This window comes from Haliotis rufescens, unplaced genomic scaffold (genome assembly GCF_023055435.1).
Source record: "Haliotis rufescens isolate VD_foot unplaced genomic scaffold, xgHalRufe1.0.p SCAF_1, whole genome shotgun sequence".
NCBI lineage: Eukaryota > Metazoa > Mollusca > Gastropoda > Lepetellida > Haliotidae > Haliotis > Haliotis rufescens.
Window position 1 is genome coordinate 84,777,265 of NW_025963779.1, and position 18,993 is coordinate 84,796,257.

The window sequence follows — 18,993 nt, forward strand, 5'->3', positions numbered from 1 at the left end:
TTGTCTGTGTTTTGTTTGTTTGTTGTTTAACACCGCACTCAGCAATATTCCATCTATATGACAGCGGTCTGTAAATAATTGAGTCTGGACTAGACAATCCAGTGATTGACATCATGAGCATCGGTCCATGCAATTTGGGTGCGATGACATGCATCTTCCAAGTCAGCGAGTCTGACCACTTGAACCTGTTAGTCGCCTCTTATGACAAGCATAGTCACCTTTTATGGCAAGCATAGTTGCCTTTTACGGCAAGCATGGGTTGTTGAAGACCTGTTCTACCCTGGGTCTTCACAGGTCTTTAGATGTGTAAATCGATAATCTCTTGTAATGGCATTGTTTGGATTTGGATGACCTATCGCAGGAGGCAAAGTTTCAAATCACTGAAGGATATAAATTGGCATGTAGTCATTACATTACCCTCCTTGCACCCACATTGTGTTTAAGACCACTCAGTTAAGTTTGTATGAGTGTGCTTCAGTCCCCTGTAAGGCTGACTATTGTCCCTGTTATGTGAACCCTCATTGTTGTTCATCAAGATGTCAATGTCTACCCCTATCAGATCATGTCAGCATGTGTTCCTTTTGCATAAAATATATGACAAATCAAACAAATAAACTTTTATTCAAGTGAATGTGTTTTGTACAGACAGATGTATCACAGCCACTGCTCTTACTGTATGTGAACAGTGCAAAATACTAGGCTGATAAATCAGACTATTCTGGATTCATAAAACAAACTATTCTGGATTCATAAAACAAACAGACCGCCTCCGTGGTCTTGTGGTAGAGCGTCCGCCCGGAGAGCGGAAGGTCCAGGGTTCGATCCCGGGCCGCGTCATACAAAAAGACGTTAAAAGATTGTACTTGTTGTTACCCTGTCTGGCGCTCGGCATTAAGGGGCTAAAACAAGGACTGGTCGGCTCGGAGTCAGTATACTGTGTCTGAGTGGGGTATTCATGTTAAACTGTGGCATGGTATCTCAGTGAGCTAGCACTATAAATCGGCATCAGTCCGGACTAGTACAAGCAGCCACACACACACATACACGTGCATGCACGTCGCTATATAAGTGCAATAATCTTGGACGCGACGTTAAACCCAATTTCACCTCACCTCACCTCACCTCATAAAACAAACTCTCTGGATTCACAAAACAAACCACTCTGTATTCACAAAACAAACATTTCTGTATTCACAAAACAAACTATTCTGGATTCACAAAACAAACTACTCTGTATTCACAAAACAAACATTTATGGATTCACTATGAAAATGGAATATTATTTGATCTGTGCAAAGTCATCATAGACTCATCACTCAGCTCATGTGTTCTGTTTTCTTACAATATTTTAAATTATCATAAAACATCTTCTTTTTAAAAAACAATATTAATTCCACTTGGTACAGTGAAAGGACATTGATAAACAGGCAGAGCTTACATAAATATCTCTCCCCGACAAAATTCGAACAAGCAGCAGTAGTTTAATAATACAGTAGTATAGACTTGGTATTAAGTCATATGTGGTACATCAAGGGTAAACAGTTGTTAGTGAGGTTTATATAAGAGTGCGTGTTTAGACAAATCTTTTGCCCATAGAGAAGTAATGATGTACAGTGTCAACGATATTCAGCAGTATTTCTTTATCTAGGCTGACGGTACCAAACAGGACGGTTCGGAGGTCATATCCATTAACATAATGATAGCTTTCGGATCTAATCTCAGTATAATTTGGGCAAGTTAATAGGCAGTGTAAAGCACTTTCGTTGAAAAAAACACATGAACATTGAGCATTATCGCTAATAAATCTTTCAAAGTTTGTGACCGTTCAGATCACTACATCCTAGTCTTAACTTACAGTGGATTATCTGATTTACGCGTGAATCAATATTTTTAAATATGTCAGGCACTTCTGATTTAATACACTTATACAGTTTTTTAAAGGAGCGGCTTCTCTCAGAGTAGAATCTAGTACATTCCAGGCGGAGACTGTGGAAGGTAACAATGATTTTTTAGATAATTCAGTTCGGCAATTGGGCTCATAGTATTCGTTTGTGTTACGTGTTTCATAATGTGCGCGATCCAAGGTTTTTACAGGTACCTTATCACATAAATAATTTGGCGCTGTCCCACCTTTCATTTTATAAAAAATGCATAATTTGTGAAAGCATCTTCTCTCAGCCAAGACCATAGACCGGTTTCGTTATTTAATTTTGTATGACGTGTGCCCCTCACGACACCTCATATTGTCCTGAGTGCATCTAGATGTAACATTTCTAGGGACAATTCTTGACCCTTGGTGCAATTATTCTATATATGGTCACAGTAATCAGACAAGGGTAGTATGAGCGTATGTTGACTGTGTCTGTTCAAACGATATTTCAGACGACGAAAGCAATTTATCAATGGGCTAACCTTGGCAGTTAGATTTTCAATATGGCTTTGCCAATGCCCATCACTTTGTAAAGTTATGTGGCTATTAACATTCTTTATTTTTACATCTGGGTACAGTGTGTGAAGCCCATTTCTGGTGTCCCCCGCCATGATATTGCTGGAATATTGCTTAAAGCGGCGTAAAATCACACTCACTCAATTATTTTTACATCATTCATGAACAGATCAGACAGGACAGTGACGTTACGTTTTCTTGAAAATTGAATTGCTTCTGTTTTATCGGGATTAAATTTTATTTTCCAAGTTTTAGCCCATTGAGAAATACGTTCCAAATTATGATTAATTGAAATACTTGTTGATAATGGGTCATCAATAATGACATATAGCGAAGTATCGTCAGCAAACAATTTTACATTACATTGGATGTCACAGACGATATCATCAATGAATACTAAAAATAATAAGGGTTCTAACACTTAACCTTGAGGAACACCAGCAGGTACAGGTTTAACATTTGATGTGTGTCCATTAATAACTGTATGTTGCTTTCTACCAGTTAAGTAATTTTGGAACCATTTTAAGAGAGTCCCTTTTATCCCACACTTGCTTAATTTATGTAACAAACCTTTGTGCCAAACACGATCGAAATCTTTACCAATGTCACAGAATATTGCCTTAACTTCCTTTCCATCATCTAAGGCCTTGCCTATGAAATCATAAAGATTGGTCAGTTGGTAAGCAGTTGAGTCAGGGGCGGTAAACCCTGATTGCAAACAAGTTATAACTTGATTATCGGAGAAATTGTTGTGCACGTTTTAGGACACATTTCTCAAATACTTTCGATAGGAAACTTGTGAGCGCGATCGGTCTGTAGTTACAACAAGCATGGGTGTCATTTTTCTTATATAAATTGGGATTACTGATGACTGTTTCCATGGCATAGGAAAGATATGTTGGGACAGGGATAAATGAAATAACTTTACAAGTGGTTTCGATAAAACAATCAAATCAGGACAAGTAGATTTTGATACGTCAAGTGACAATAATACATCCTCTATTTCTTTCTCAGATAAACATATTTGCTCGTGGGGAAAACCATTAACGGAAAATGCGTAATCATCAACGACGTCATCCATGTCAGGAACTGAGGCTTGTTCTACGAAATAATCATTAAGAACATTAGCTTTATCAATATCGTCCTCATGTAGAACTTCGTCCTGTTCTAGGGGGGTCTAAATTACGCGTTTTTCTCCCACTAAATTGCCACCATGGGACAGCTTATCTTTGGCCTGTATAATTTCCTGATGATGACTTGATCTGTTGTTCAAGGTGTTTTTCTTTTTATTGCTAAGTACTTATGCAGAAGAAATGTTAATATCAATGCGTTTAGTGTTTTGCTAACATTTTAAGCTGGTAACTGCATATCCAGGTGAGCTAAGTGCCGTGGCACTAATGTATATATAACAATTTCCCGCATAAAGCACAGGACCGACAACCCTACACATAATTAAGTGTTATATGTAGAAAGACAATAGTAGTCCAGTACAAGATAAAAGCGCCTGTACCTGTACTGAGATTGAAGGTTCTTTTACGGAGTTGTATTATGTTAAAGTCTATGTGTAAATTATTCGTTTCGGCCATTTATAAAATGCCTATATATTTCAATCATTTTACAAATTGACTGAAAAATCTGTCCATTTATATGGTAGGTTTTAAAAACATCACCATGGACACCATTATGCTGGGATTAGAAGCCCCCCCCCAAAAAAAAAAAAAATATATTATCCATTGACTTTCGTTTTCTTTCAATCCTATCATTTTCCGTCTCTGGGTGATGAAATTTAACATCACAAATTCAAATTTCAAATTCGTTATCATATAAAATAAATGGATCTGTTTCTCTATTTGTAAAATAACTGAAATATTTAGGCGCTTTATAAATTGCTGAGTGAAAAGTTAAGTATTTTACACATTGACCGATTTTACACACTGACTGTAACAGAGAGACACATATCTTGAAAAGAGATTTAACCGTTTGATGATATATTGACCATCTCGTGGAAGGACGGGCCCATACGCACTAAGTGATGCAAATTAGGGACAAACTCCATAATGCCCATATGAAGGAAAATCTAGAGTTCAGAGCTCAACGCACGCAATAAAGTCAAAGACACAAATACTTACGCTGTACCCTTTCTTTCCTATTCTCTTGCTGTTGATTGGGCGAAACAAGAAGTTCAGGGCATTGACACCCTCACTCGAAGAATCATATCAGACAATAGATCCCACCACCCTCTCTCTTACCTCAATCGCTTATGTTTACCAATATTAATGGGAGGGCGTGGTTTGATTAACGTGAAGGCTCTTCATGATAGAATTGTATTGTGCACTTTTGCACACATTTATTTGTCTGATGATCCTCTTGTGAAACATGACAAGACCCATGATGAAAACAAGGCATCCCACAGTTTCTTTAAACGAGCCAAAGACGTGGGACATAATCTCAATGTCAATGTTGATTTTGTTGATCGTTCTGCACTGCTGGACGGTACAGAAATGAGTGTCAACCAAGCGAAGTGCCATATCAAATGGGCCCAGGGTCAGTTTTTCAACGAGAGGCTATCTGAACGACCACTTCAGCGAGTTTGTGTGCAGTGTGTTCAGAAGAACAACAACCCAGCAGAGTATTTCGTTTGGATGAAGTTGGCTTGCCTGAGCAGTGAAACAGAAGGCGTTCTGTTTGCTGCTCAGGTCCAGTCACGTCCCACTCGAAATGTAGATTATGCAATGAATTTAATGAGACTGTCCAACACATTGTCAGTGGATGCCCAGCTTTGGCACAACACAGTATCTCATAAGCGACATGATGGAGTGGCTCTGTCCTTTTATTACCGTCTTCGTCATGCTTGTGTTTTTGACACAGACGTCCATCCATGGAGCAACCTAGAATATGTTGAGGGCGTCATGAAAAATGATAAATAAAAAATGTTTTTGAATAGGCCCGTATACAGCCCTAGACCTACCCAGGGCTAAAAAAAAAAACCCGATCTTGTCCTTTTCGATAAATCCAACGAAATCATTTATGTTATTTATATTCTGTCCCCTTTGACACAAATGTGAATGACAAGATTCAGGACGAACATGGCAAATATATGCGGACCTCGCTTTCGAAATGTCCCGCTTGAATCCCAAGTTAACTCCCATTGGGAGAGTACCCGGGTTTGCTACCAGGAATACAGCCCTTCTGACAACAGGGGCAATGCAGAAGGCTGCAGTGTTGGGGAGTCATCACATTCTCCGAAAAGTTCCAGGTGGCTTTGACGAGGCAGCACTTCCTGGGTGAAGTCCCGTTCGCTGCCTGGGCTGCGTGTAGCGGGTCAAGGGCCCTGAGCTGACGATGAGCTTAACCAGCCTGACTGTGCCAGGATCACCCAAGCCTTCTTAGCTTTTTTAAAATTTTGATCTGTACATAATAATAATCTATATTCTGTTAAAATGTTTATTTTCCAAAACTAAACGAACCGGATTTCCCCGTTCTTTGATGCAACTGGCTACAAGTGCTCGGATATGAAAGGAAGGATGTCTGTGATGCCGCGAGACTTCAAGTATCGTTGTGCCATGTACTTCCTCACGTTCTGCTTATACAAGGGCATCTCTGTGTCTGTGTGTGCTGGCGATTTTCACGTCAGACCATTGTTTTTAACCATAAGGTGACTTTCTTTTACTTTATAATAGGACCCGTGAAGATTCCGGATTCTTCGGGAACCCATGCTTGCCGTAAAAGGCGACAATGCTTGTCGTAAAAGGCGACTAACGGGATCGGGTGGTCAGGCTCGCTAACTTGGTTGATGCATCTCATCGATCCCAATTGCGTGGATCGATGCTCATGATATTGATCACTGGATTGTCGGGTCCAGACTCGATTATTTACAAACCGCCGTCATATAGCTGGAATATTGCTGAGTGCGGCGTTAAACAACAAACCAACCAACCAACCAACTTTATAATACATATGAAAAATAATATTTGTCTTTTATCTGCGCAATCGCATTGTTTGCGTATTTTCCACGAGTCGGATATTTTGGGTTGAATCTTAGCTGAAGTGATGAACACACATCACGCAGGGTGAGCTACCGTACCGACAAATGGCTATCCTTTCTTAATGAAACAGAGGAACATAGACAACTTGAGGAGATAACGACACAACTTTGTGGGTCTTTATAGAAGATGCGTCACATGCAAATATATTCTATAACATTTCGTCCAATTGTAAGGCCTCTCGTGACCAGTGTCACTCCCGACATGGAGGCAAATATTGTATTTTACAGACAAAGAGTCATTGAGACCGACGACCGAAATTATATCCGCGGTCCATATCTCGCTTACCGTTACTATTAGAATTTATATATTCTATAAGGAAATAAGTATGGTGAACTATTTATACGATAAAACACGCCTCCGAGGTTTTGGTTGAAATTGTAAAATAGCGAGCGAGGGAAAAGCTTTTAGCGTGACAATAGCGTGACGTCATCATAAAGATTTAACTGTTGAATGTTTTACTTTGTTCAGTGTGATTAAAGTCGCATGATGCATGATTCAAGTCGGAACAATCACTTGAACCTGTTGATACCGGAAGTAGAATCAACAGAATCTCATCATTTCTCCATAACGTAACTGGGGTCTTTTGATTTGTGAATGGTATTCATTCATCTAAGGGGGCGGTCGGGAAGCCTAGTGGTTAAAGCGTTCGCTCGTCACGCCGAAGACCCGGGTTCGATTCCCGACATGGGTACAATGTGTGAAGCCCATTTCTGGTGTCCCCCGCCGTGATATTGCTGGAATATTGCTAAAAGCGGCGTAAAACAATACTCACTCACTCACTCATTCATCTAAGACAAGTAATATGTAGCACACATTAATTCTTCATCCCAAACCGAGTTTTGAATCTATCCATTCAATAGTCTTCATGACAATAGCCCTTGCTCTTACATGCTGTCTTACTGTATGTACATGACCTTAAACCCTCCCTAGAATACCCCAAGCCTCTCACTGATGCCGTCTTGAACCTGTAAATGGCTATGACCAGAACCATCACACTTTGTGTTTCTGCATCCCCGGACTCGTCACTAGAAGATGATAATAGATGGTACTTGTTCTTACACTGGCGCTCGGCTCCGCATTAAGGGGGTAAAACAAGGGCTGGTCGGCTCGGAGTCAGTATACTGTGTCTGAGTGGGGTATTCATGTTAAACTGCGGCATGGTATCTCGCTAATATAAGTGCAATAATAATCTTGGACGCGACATTAAACTCCATTTTTACCTTCACTCGTGTTTCTGCTCGGCAACCTCTCAAGCATGTACTGACCCCACACGCGATAGCTTCAGACCCAACCAGATACACAAGGAAAGCATCTTTCTGGGCTCTCATATTCTTCAATATTTTCAGATCTTGTGTGTGTACGAATATAAGAGCCGGATATTAGGCTGCACACAATGAACTAATTGTTGAAACAATTATTTAAATATACTCAAAATAAATACCATAATAAATGTCAACTAATAACTGATCTTTTTCAACATAGGTTGTGACAAGGTATTGACTTACGTCTCATCAATGTAGTGTATCAATGAACGGATCACAGAAACACTGATTATACGATGCCTTTAATAGAGATGCGCCACTCCACCAGAAACACTGCCCTTTTGACCGTCATACGCATGTGTGCAACCAATAGCAGTCCATCTGCCCATCCGATTACATACAATAAGAATTACGTCCTTGTGCAAGACAGAGCAATAGCTGACACCAAAGAAAGCTGCATCAACCGCGATGCTGTCTCCGCTGGCCTACCCCCTCAGCGTCCTTCTGGTCCTTGTCTCCCGAACCGACACAAGCACGGGTACGTTGATTGGGGGTATTACGGTTAATTTCTTGGCATTCGTGCGAGGCATTTTCTTGAATGGTGTTGATTCCTTTATGTATGGGCTTTTGTTTCTAGGGTCAGACATACGAGTATCCATACGGACGTGACGTTTTTAATCTACGAATGATACCTGCTTAATTGTCATGTTATAAATCAATGTATAGTCGATGCATTTCCATTTGTGCATATTTCACAAACAATAATTAGCTATAAACGGCGAACAAGCATGGCTACTGGAAACGACATGGAGTACTGGGGACAAGTATGGGTATTGGGAACGGTTAGCATGGGTTACTGGGGACAATCATGGATATTGGGGACGGTTAGCTTGGGGTAGTGGGGACAAACATGGGTATTGGGGACGGTTAGCTTGGGGTAGTGGGGACAAACATGGATATTGGGGACGGTTAGCTTGGGGTAGTGGGACAATCATGGATATTGGGGACGGTTAGCTTGGGGTAGTGGGACAATCATGGATATTGGGGACGGTTAGCTTGGGGTAGTGGGGACAAACATGGATATTGGGGACGGTTAGCTTGGGGTAGTGGGACAATCATGGATATTGGGGACGGTTAGCTTGGGGTAGTGGGACAATCATGGATATTGGGGACGGTTAGCTTGGGGTAGTGGGACAATCATGGATATTGGGGACGGTTAGCTTGGGGTAGTGGGGACAATCATGGATATTGGGGACGGTTAGCTTGGGGTAGTGGGGACAATCATGGATATTGGGGACGGATAGCATGGGGAACTGGGGACAAACATGGGTATTGGGGACGGATAGCATGGGGTAGTGGGGACAATCATGGATATTGGGGACGGTTAGCTTGGGGTAGTGGGGACAATCATGGATATTGGGGACGGTTAGCTTGGGGTAGTGGGGACAATCATGGATATTGGGGACGGTTAGCTTGGGGTAGTGGGGACAATCATGGGTATTGGGGACGGTTAGCTTGGGGTACTGGGGACAAGCATGGGTATTGGGGACGGTTAGCATGGGGTAGTGGGGACAAGCATGGGTATTTGGGACGGTTAGCATGGGGTACTAGGGACAAACATGGGTATTGGGGACGGTTAGCATGGGGTACTGGGGACAAGCATGGGTATTGGGGACGGTTAGCATGGGGTACTGGGGACAAACATGGGTACTGGGGACGGCAAGCATGAGACATTGGGGACGACAAGCACTAGAAACGGGGCATCTTATCCCGAATTAGTGGTATTTTTTATTAAGACACATCGAAACTAGAACAGTGAGTGAAGTTTACTATGAGTTTGGGGGTCGATGTGCAGATCCATCAATGGTGTGACGCACTTTACTTTCTTCCTGTTGGCAACAATTGTTAGTTTAGGCTGAATTTTGAATTCTTGAATAATATCATCGGAATAGGGAAGTTTCAAATGTGCTGTAATACATACATTAACAAGATACTTGACCTGAATTCCAGTTCATGGATTATAAACTGCCACACGTTTACAAATGTTGGGTCTGGTTTACCGCAGTACAGGAAGTTTATAGACTTTTAATCAGGTTGAGCAGAGCAGAGATATTTAATAATAGATGTAGACCTCACTTGCTTTTGTAGATGTCAGTTAAGATATCAAAAGGTTAGCCTCCTAATCACTCGTCTTTCTTGACAGATAACATTCTAGATTACACAACTTACGATGACAACATGGTGATTGTGTCAGTTGTTCTGTGCAGGTGGCATGGTGGACACACTACTTGGATCCTACCAGAAGGAAGTCCATCCCCGACCTGAGGACAACCAGAGTGTGTACGTGACGCTGGATCTGGCGATCAGACAAGTTGTAGATCTGGTAAGCTGACGCCTTCTTGTGAATGCTTTATGAAGAAACATTATGAAAGTCGGAGCAATGTTTTGTAATGGAACAATACTGTGGATAGTGCCATCGCAGGGTGGCATGCTGGCAGGATAGCGGGATATTTGGCTTGCAGCCTTAGGGCGAAGTTGTGGTAGGGGGGCATTGTAGTGGGGTGAGAGGTCGGCGTGATGATGGGGTGGCTGGGTGGCAGTGTAGTGGGGTAGGAGGGTGGCGTGATGATGGGGTGGCTGGGTGGCAATGTGGTGGGGTGGGAGGTCGGCGTGATGATGGGGTCGCTTGGTGGCAGTGTAGTGGGGTGGGAGGGTGGCGTGGTGATGGGGTGGTAGGGGGGTATTGTAGTGGGGTGGGAGGTCGGCGTGATGATGGGGTGGCTGGGTGGCAGTGTAGTGGGGTGGAAGGACGGCGTGATGATGGGGTGGTAGGGGGCAGTGTAGTGGGGTGGAAGGACGGCGTGATGATGGGGTGGCTGGGTGGCAGTGTAGTGGGGTGGGAGGGTGGCGTGATGATGGGGTGGCTGGGTGGCAGTGTAGTGGGGTGGGAGGTCGGCGTGATGATGGGGTGGCTGGGTGGCAGTGTAGTGGGGTGGGAGGGTGGCGTGATGATGGGGTGGTAGGGGGGCAGTGTAGTGGGGTGGGAGGTCGGCGTGATGATGGGGTGGTAGGGGGGCAGTGTAGTGGGGTGGGAGGGTGGCGTGATGATGGGGTGGTAGGGGGGTATTGTAGTGGGGTGGGAGGTCGGCGTGGTGATGGGGTGGTAGGGGAGCAGTGTAGTGGGGTGGGAGGTCGGCGTGATGATGGGGTGGTAGGGGGCAGTGTAGTGGGGTGGGAGGTCGGCGTGATGTTGGGATGGTAGGGGGGCAGTGTAGTGGGGTGGAAGGACGGCGTGATGATGGGTTGGCTGGATGGCAGTGTAGTGGGGTGGGAGGGTGGCGTGATGATGGGGTGGTAGGGGAGCAGTGTAGTGGGGTGGGAGGGTGGCGTGGTGATGGGGTGGTAGGGGAGCAGTGTAGTGGGGTGGGAGGTCGGCGTGATGATGGGGTGGTAGGGGGCAGTGTAGTGGGGTGGGAGGTCGGCGTGATGTTGGGATGGTAGGGGGGCAGTGTAGTGGGGTGGAAGGACGGCGTGATGATGGGGTGGCTGGATGGCAGTGTAGTGGGGTGGGAGGGTGGCGTGGTGATGGGATGGCTGGGTGGCAGTGTAGTGGGGTGGGAGGGTGGCGTGGTGATGGGATGGTAGGGGGCAGTGTAGTGGGGTGGGAGGTCGGCGTGATGATGGGATGGCTGGGTGGCAGTGTAGTGGGGTGGGAGGGTGGCGTGATGATGGGGTGGCTGGATGGCAGTGTAGTGGGGTAGGAGGGTGGCGTGATGATGGGGTGGCTGGATGGCAATGTAGTGGGGTGGGAGGGTGTCGTGATGATGGGGTGGTAGGGGGCAGTGTATTCGGGTGGGAGGGTGGCGTGATGATGGGGTGGCTGGATGGCAGTGTAGTGGGGTGGGAGGGGCGTGATGATGGGATGGTAGGGGGCAGTGTAGTGGGATGGGAGGTCGGCGTGATGATGGGATGGCTGGGTGGCAGTGTAGTGGGGTGGGAGGACGGCGTGATGATGGGGTGGCTGGGTGGCAGTGTAGTGGGGTGGGAGGGGCGTTATGATGGGATGGTAGGGGGCAGTGTAGTGGGGTGGGAGGGTGGCGTGGTGATGGGGTGGCTGGGTGGCAGTGTAGTGGGGTGGGAGGGTGGCGTGATGATGGGGTGGTAGGGGGCAGTGTAGTGGGGTGGGAGGGTGGCGTTATGATGGGATGGTAGGGGGCAGTGTAGTTGGATGGGAGGTCGGCGTGATGATGGGGTGGCTGGATGGCAGTGTAGTGGGGTGGGAGGGGCGTGATGATGGGATGGTAGGGGGGCAGTGTAGTGGGGTGGGAGGGGCGTGGTGATGGGATGGTAGGGGGGCAGTGTAGTGGGGTGGGAGGGTGGCGTGGTGATGGGGTGGTAGGGGCAGTGTAGTGGGGTGGGAGGGGCGTGATGATGGGATGGCTGGATGGCAGTGTAGTGGGGTGGGAGGGTGTCGTGATGATGGGGTGGTAGGGGGCAGTGTAGTGGGGTGGGAGGTCGGCGTGATGATGGGATGGTAGGGGGGCAGTGTAGTGGGGTGGGAGGTCGGCGTGATGATGGGATGGCTGTGTGGCAGTGTAGTGGGGTGGGAGGGTGGCGTGATGTTGGGATGGCTGGATGGCAGTGTAGTGGGGTGGGAGGTCGGCGTGATGATGGGATGGCTGTGTGGCAGTGTAGTGGGGTGGGAGGGTGGCGTGATGATGGGATGGCTGGATGGCAGTGTAGTGGGGTGGGAGGTCGGCGTGATGATGGGATGGCTGTGTGGCAGTGTAGTGGGGTGGGAGGGTGGCGTGATGATGGGATGGCTGGATGGCAGTGTAGTGGGGTGGGAGGTCGGCGTGATGATGGGATGGCTGTGTGGCAGTGTAGTGGGGTGGGAGGGTGGCGTGATGATGGGATGGCTGGATGGCAGTGTAGTGGGGTGGGAGGGTGGCGTGGTGATGGGGTGGTAGGGGGCAGTGTAGTGGGGTGGGAGGGTGGCGTGGTGATGGGGTGGTAGGGGGCAGTGTAGTGGGGTGGGAGGGTGGCGTGGTGATGGGGTGGTAGGGGGGCAGTGTAGTGGGGTGGGAGGGGCGTGATGATGGGATGGTAGGGGGGCAGTGTAGTGGGGTGGGAGGGTAGCGTTATGATGGGATGGCTGTGTGGCAGTGTAGTGGGGTGGGAGGTCGGCGTGATGAGGGGATGGCTGTGTGGCAGTGTAGTGGGGTGGGAGGTCGGCGTGATGTTGGGATGGCTGGGTGGCAGTGTAGTAGGGTGGGAGGTCGGCGTGATGTTGGGATGGCTGGGTGGCAGTGTAGTGGGGTAGGAGGGTGGCGTGGTGATGGGGTGGTAGGGGGCAGTGTAGTGGGGTGGGAGGGTGGCGTGGTGATGGGGTGGTAGGGGGCAGTGTAGTGGGGTGGGAGGGGCGTGATGATGGGATGGTAGGGGGGCAGTGTAGTGGGGTGGGAGGGGCGTGATGATGGGATGGTAGGGGGCAGTGTAGTGGGGTGGGAGGGGCGTGATGATGGGATGGTAGGGGGGCAGTGTAGTGGGGTGGGAGGGTAGCGTTATGATGGGATGGCTGTGTGGCAGTGTAGTGGGGTGGGAGGTCGGCGTGATGATGGGGTGGTAGGGGGCAGTGTAGTGGGGTGGGAGGGTTGCGTTATGATTGGATGGCTGGGTGGCAATGTAGTGGGGTGGGAGGGTGGCGTGATGATGGGGCGTCCTAGCGAGGGTGGTGGGTGGTTTAGTGGTGGGATGATGCTGTTGGTTAATGGCAGAACGGAAGGGATGGTGGGTCGGGTGGCCAGCAGGTTGGTACAGGGGCGGGACAATGGGATGGGGGTGGGGGGGTGGGGTGGGGGGGTGGGGGGCAGAGCAGTGATGTGTGTTCTTTCTTAATTGACCTGTTCAGATCCTTTTCAATACGTATTATGTTGTTTTACAATGAACCTAGTGATGTGTCATCTTCTGACGACTCAACTTACTCCTTGTCTACATTTCTAGGCCGAGACAAAGCAGATTCTGACAACCAATCTGTGGATCCGCATGGTAAGATCTTTGTTTTCACGAAAATACAAATATTAAATAAATAATATTGCCTGAGGTTTAACCGAAAAAAATAATCGTTCACCGGACATGTTGATAGGGTTGGAAAAGGTGAGTTGTGTGTCGGAGCACATCGTTGGGGTCCTCCAAAAAACGCATGTCTTGTGGCAGGGACCTAAAAAGTAACATATGATTTATTCTGCAGAATTGGACCGACCACAGACTCACATGGAACCCATCAAGTTTCGATGGAATTGACACCATTTATGTACCTTTGGACAGTATCTGGACACCCGACGTCACCCTTTACGATGAGTAAGTGTATTGGCTGACTGTTATTAATTATTTAGCCATGAGGACATGAGTTGATCCTAGTAATTCACAGTAATCACAGGACCAATGCTTGTCGTCCCCTATAGTAGCCCATGCTTGTCGCCCCCTATAGTAGCCTTTGCTTGCCATCCCCTATAGTAGCCTGTGCTTGCCATCCCCTAATGTAGCCAATGCGTGTCGTCCCCTATAGTAGCCCATGCTTGCCATCCCCTATAGTAGCCAATGCACCAGGCCCCTTATAGTAACCCATGCTTGTCGCCCCTATAGTAGCCCATGCTTGTCGTCCCCTATAGTATCCTTTGCTTGTCGTCCCCTATAGTATCCCATGCTAGACGTCCCCTGTAGTAGTCCATGCTTCTTGCCCCCTATAGTAGCCCATGCTTGTCGCCCCCTATAGTAGCCCCTGCTTGTCGTCCCCTATAGTAGCCCATGTTTGTCGCCCCTTTAGTATCCTATGCTTGTCCCCTATAGTAGCCCATGCTTGTCGTCCCCTATGGTATCCTTTGCTTGTCGTCCCCTATAGTAGCCCATGCTTGTCGTCCCCTATAGTAGCCCATGCTAGTCGTCCCCAGTAGTAGTCCATGCTTCTCGCCCCCTATAGTAGCCCATGTTTGTCGTCCCCTATAGTAGCCCATGCTTGTCGCCCCTATGGCAGTCCATTCTTGTCGCCCCCATAGTAGCCCATGCATATGGCCCCTTATAGTAGCCCATGCTTGTCATCCACTATAGTAGCCCATGCTTGTTGTGCCCCTATAGTAGCCTATGCTTGTCGTCCCCTATAGTAGCCAATACTTCTCGCCCCCTATGGTAGCCCATGCTTGTCGCCCCCTATAATAGCCTATGCTTGTCATCCCCTATAGTAGCCCATGCTTGTCGCCCCTATAGTAGCCCATGCTTGTCGTACCCTATAGTAGCCCATGTTTGTCGCCCCTATAGTATCCTATGCTTGTCCCCTATAGTAGCCCATGCTTGTCGTCCCCTATGGTATCCTTTGCTTGTCGTCCTCTATAGTAGCCCATGCTAGTCGTCCCCTGTAGTAGTCCATGCTTGTCGCCCCCTATAGTAGCCCATGCTTGTCGTCCCCTATAGTAGCCCATGCTTGTCGCCCCCATAGTAACCCATGCTTGTCGCCCCTATAGTAGCCCATGCTTGTCGTTCCCTATAGTAGCCCATGCTTGTCGTCCTCTATAGTAGCCCATGCTTGTCGCACCCTATAGTAGCCCATGCTTGTCGCCCCCATAGTAGCCCATGCTTGTCGTCCCCTATAGTAGCCTATGCTTGTCGCCCCCATAGTAGCCCATGCTTGTCGTCCCCTATAGTAGCCCATGCTTGTCGCACCCTATAGTAGCCCATGCTAGTCGTCCCCTATAGTAGCCCATGCTTGTCGCCCCCTATAGTAGCCTATGCTTGTCGTCCCCTATAGTAGCCTATGCTTGTCGTCCTCTATAGTAGCCCATGCTTGTCGCCCCCTATAGAAGCCCATGCTTGTCGTCCCCTATAGTAGCCCATGCTTGTCAACCCCATAGTAGCCCATGCTTGTCGCACCCTATAGTAGCCCATTCTTGTGGTCCCCTATAGTAGCCCATGCTTGTCGCACCCTATAGTAGCCAATGCTTGTCGTCACCTATAGTAGCCTATGCTTGCCGTCCCCAGTTCCTAGCAGCCACTAGGTACTGTTGCCTTATGAAGACTTTCACTCAGTGATGAGCTAAGGAACAGATTGCATAAGTCTGTATTCTATTTGTAGCACAGCATTTGGCAGTAACGTCGCTCTGTCGGAAAGGAAGTTCCACAAACTAAAAGTAACCAATGAAGGCAGAGTAACGCAGAGATTCCCCACCGTCCTCAGCAGCATCTGCGGTGTCGACACCACCTACTTCCCCTTTGACAAACAGCTATGTCCACTCAAGTTCGGCTTGTGGCTCCACGATGACGACATTGTGACCTTGACAAGCGACCAGACAGGGGACACCACGTCGTATCTCGAGAATGCTGAATGGTTCCTCACCGGAATCGATGCAGAGAAGAAGCCATATTTGTACAATGGTTTAGTCTACAGCACTATCACGTACACTGTGTCCATACAAAGACGACCGGCGTTCTTCATGCTGACGCTGTTCTTCCCATGTTTTCTCCTCAGTAGTATGTCGATCCTCGGGTTCCTCCTCCCGCCAACTTCAGGGGAGAAGGTCGGACTGCAGGTCACCCTGCTGCTGTCCCTGACAGTGTTCCTGTTCCTCACCATTGATACGCTGCCACCAAACTCCGAACCATTGCCACTTATGTGTAAGTACAGAAATAGTGAATGGACATGTCACTTGAAGATCCACCACTAGACCACTAGCATTCGTCACCACTCGCCGCTTTCCGTAACCTGCAAAAAGACTCGTCCCCCTATCGATGAATGTTATGTGCGAAAATACGACAAACCAATCAAAATCCGCATTTGACTTCAAGTTCTTCGGTCAAAGAATCCCTCGGGAATAATTTTTGATTTTACATATGTCTTGCATCTAAAAAAATACCAAACATACAGTTATATGTGTTCAATCATGCTGTATAATACCGCATGTCCCGATGTGCTTTAAATTGCATCCGAAATTATATAATATATGGGGATATATATGTGAATCATTACGCAACGAGTAGACAATTCTTTTAGCTATGCCCCTTTGCGCTTAGACTGAACCTGGTCGCAAAAATGGCCACGAGAGGGGCACGAGTCGCTATTCGGCTTGTCCCGGAATAACACGAATTGGTCACGAATGGACCATTAGTTCGGTCCAGGCCCAAGAAACCATTGCTTGTCGTAATAACCGACCAATGAGGATTGCTTATGTGGCCTGGGTATTTGGCCGCTTACAAGTCAATCACTACTTTGCCTGGACCAGACGATTACTTTCAGGTTGCAGTGATAAAGTTGTAACAGCGTTTACCGCGGCGTAAAACAACACTTTTGTTACAAGTTATTCATATTAGCGGATGGAATCTTGCATTTTATACACCTTAATGACAGGTATCGTGTATTTTATATTGCAGGCGTGTACTTCGTGTTGGTGATCATGATTGCGACCACGTCTTGCGTCCTCGCTGTTATTGTTCAGAAAATCCACCTGAAAAGCAAACAAGGCTGGAAGGTTCCTCCTCTGGCACGAACTGTCATCATCCACTGGCTTGGTCGTCTGGTGCTGATGAAGAGGCCACACGTTCGCAGGAAACATACAAATGTACGAGAGTTCAACCAACAAGTCTACATTTTAATTTATTTCATCCTTGGTATCAAAGTCAAAGTTACAAAACTGAACATTATTAATAGTTTGGCTTTAAAATGTTTCCGATGTTTAGTTGATCAAGATATGTTTTAAGTTTTAACCATTCCATGTTTGCTAAAGTTTGGGTGTTGTATATCCAGGAGGACCTTGAAGCAGAGAGAGGGGGTAACACCGTCGGTATTCAGAAAACTCCAACAGCAGCAACAGCAGATGCACCAGCACCGTCAACATTACCTAGGGAGTATGGGGCTTTCCGTGAGATACTGACAGGCTTGGAGCAGCTTCTGAAACGTCATGAAGGGGAGAAGGCAACAGACGACACTGACGAATATGAGGACTGGCTAACCATTGCATCTATCCTCGACAGATTCTTCCTCATTCTCTCTGTAGTCATTTCGTTTGTCATATCAACCGTCTTCCTTATCCATTTTTCCGTTTGAACACCATCTGAAAAACACAGGAATGGTACCTGTGCGTGTACCGTTTGACAATCTGGATTGTCTCCCTTTAGATCATTCTTTCATACTATAGCTTTTACACGTGACAACACAATATTTATCTATTTCCCAACTGCATTAATAATAAGAAAGTCCTAGCTTTTAACGTAATACATTTTATGAAGAGTTTCATATTTATTCTACGTTTAGCCAGCCTTAACCACGTATTCTCTATCAAAAATAAAACGAAATGTCTATCTATGTAAAACATGGGTTGCTGAAGACCTATTCCACCCCGCGTCTCCACGGTCTTGTTCAAAGTGTTTGTGTTTTGGATCATGGTCAATTTTGTGTTGTTTTTACCACCAGGTTCTTTGATTTGGACAAAACAAGGTTTGAACCACCTTGGAGATGAATGTTGATCATCGTGTCTCATTTATTTCAGTTACAGGGCCAGGTTCCTGCTCAAAAGTAATATTGCTCTGATTGCTCTGATAACACTATTGTGCTTTAGTGCTGACTAGTACTTGAAATTGACGGCCATCTTGATTTTTTGTAGATTTATCAATAGTCGAAAAAGTTCAGTAATTGTGAATATGTTGTAAGAAACATAATATGGCTAATTCGCAACAAAACACATGCTTTTTTCATCAAAAGATTTAACCTCATCTGAAATAAGAAAGATACATAATTAATCGGAGGCCAGATTGGATTATGCAAATAAGACATATTTCTCAAACTAGGATTGCTTGAGACTTCTAGTATGTTATTCTTGGGACCTTGTAGAAATGCATTGTTGTGAAATAAATTCTGTTTGCAATTTGTTCCAAGTGAAACCTTATTTTGCCTGGACTGTATGGGTCCATGACAATCTACCCCTGTAGATCCAGGGATAGAATAGGTCTTCAGCAACCCATGCTTGCTTGTCGTATGAGCAGACTATGCTTGTCTTAAGAGGCGACTAACGGGATCGACTAACGGGATCGGGTGGTCAGGCTCGCTGACTTGGTTGATGCATGTAATCGTATCCCAAATGAGTGGACCGATGCTCAGTCACTGAATTCGATTACTTACAGACCACCTTCCAAATTGATACCCTTTGCCAACGGTGTTGGGGGTGGGTGGGGTGTGGGGGTGGTTTATCCCAGTTTC

The 18,993-nt window shown here is 46.5% G+C and overlaps 1 protein-coding gene across 2 annotated transcripts; it reads left to right on the forward strand.

The window, feature by feature from the left end:
• The first annotated feature begins 8,197 nt into the window (after positions 1 to 8,197).
• Positions 8,198 to 18,943, forward strand: LOC124136950 (acetylcholine receptor subunit alpha-like). Of its 2 annotated transcripts, none has more exons than XM_046503032.2 (7): positions 8,198 to 8,292; positions 10,022 to 10,137; positions 13,758 to 13,802; positions 14,005 to 14,114; positions 15,880 to 16,418; positions 17,172 to 17,359; positions 17,545 to 18,943. In XM_046503032.2, the coding sequence occupies exons 1-7, from the start codon at positions 8,223 to 8,225 to the stop codon at positions 17,842 to 17,844; spliced, it is 1,368 nt and encodes a 455-aa protein (XP_046358988.1). In that variant the 5' UTR covers positions 8,198 to 8,222; the 3' UTR covers positions 17,845 to 18,943. The 2 variants fall into 2 exon arrangements, with proteins under 2 accessions (XP_046358988.1, XP_046358989.1); XM_046503033.2 differs by lacking the exon at positions 8,198 to 8,292 and adding an exon at positions 9,802 to 9,924 and having other exon boundaries at positions 10,009 to 10,137.
• Positions 18,944 to 18,993: the final 50 nt, after the last annotated feature.

Excerpts from the sequence above, each read along its gene's own strand:
- LOC124136950 (XM_046503032.2), top strand. The coding sequence starts at position 8,223 with ATGCTGTCTCCGCTGGCCTACCCCCTCAGCGTCCTTCTGGTCCTTGTC. Across the intron at positions 8,293-10,021 it reads CCGAACCGACACAAGCACGG|GTGGCATGGTGGACACACTA; the intron begins GTACGTTGATTG and ends TGTTCTGTGCAG. Across the intron at positions 17,360-17,544 it reads TTCGCAGGAAACATACAAAT|GAGGACCTTGAAGCAGAGAG; the intron begins GTACGAGAGTTC and ends TTGTATATCCAG.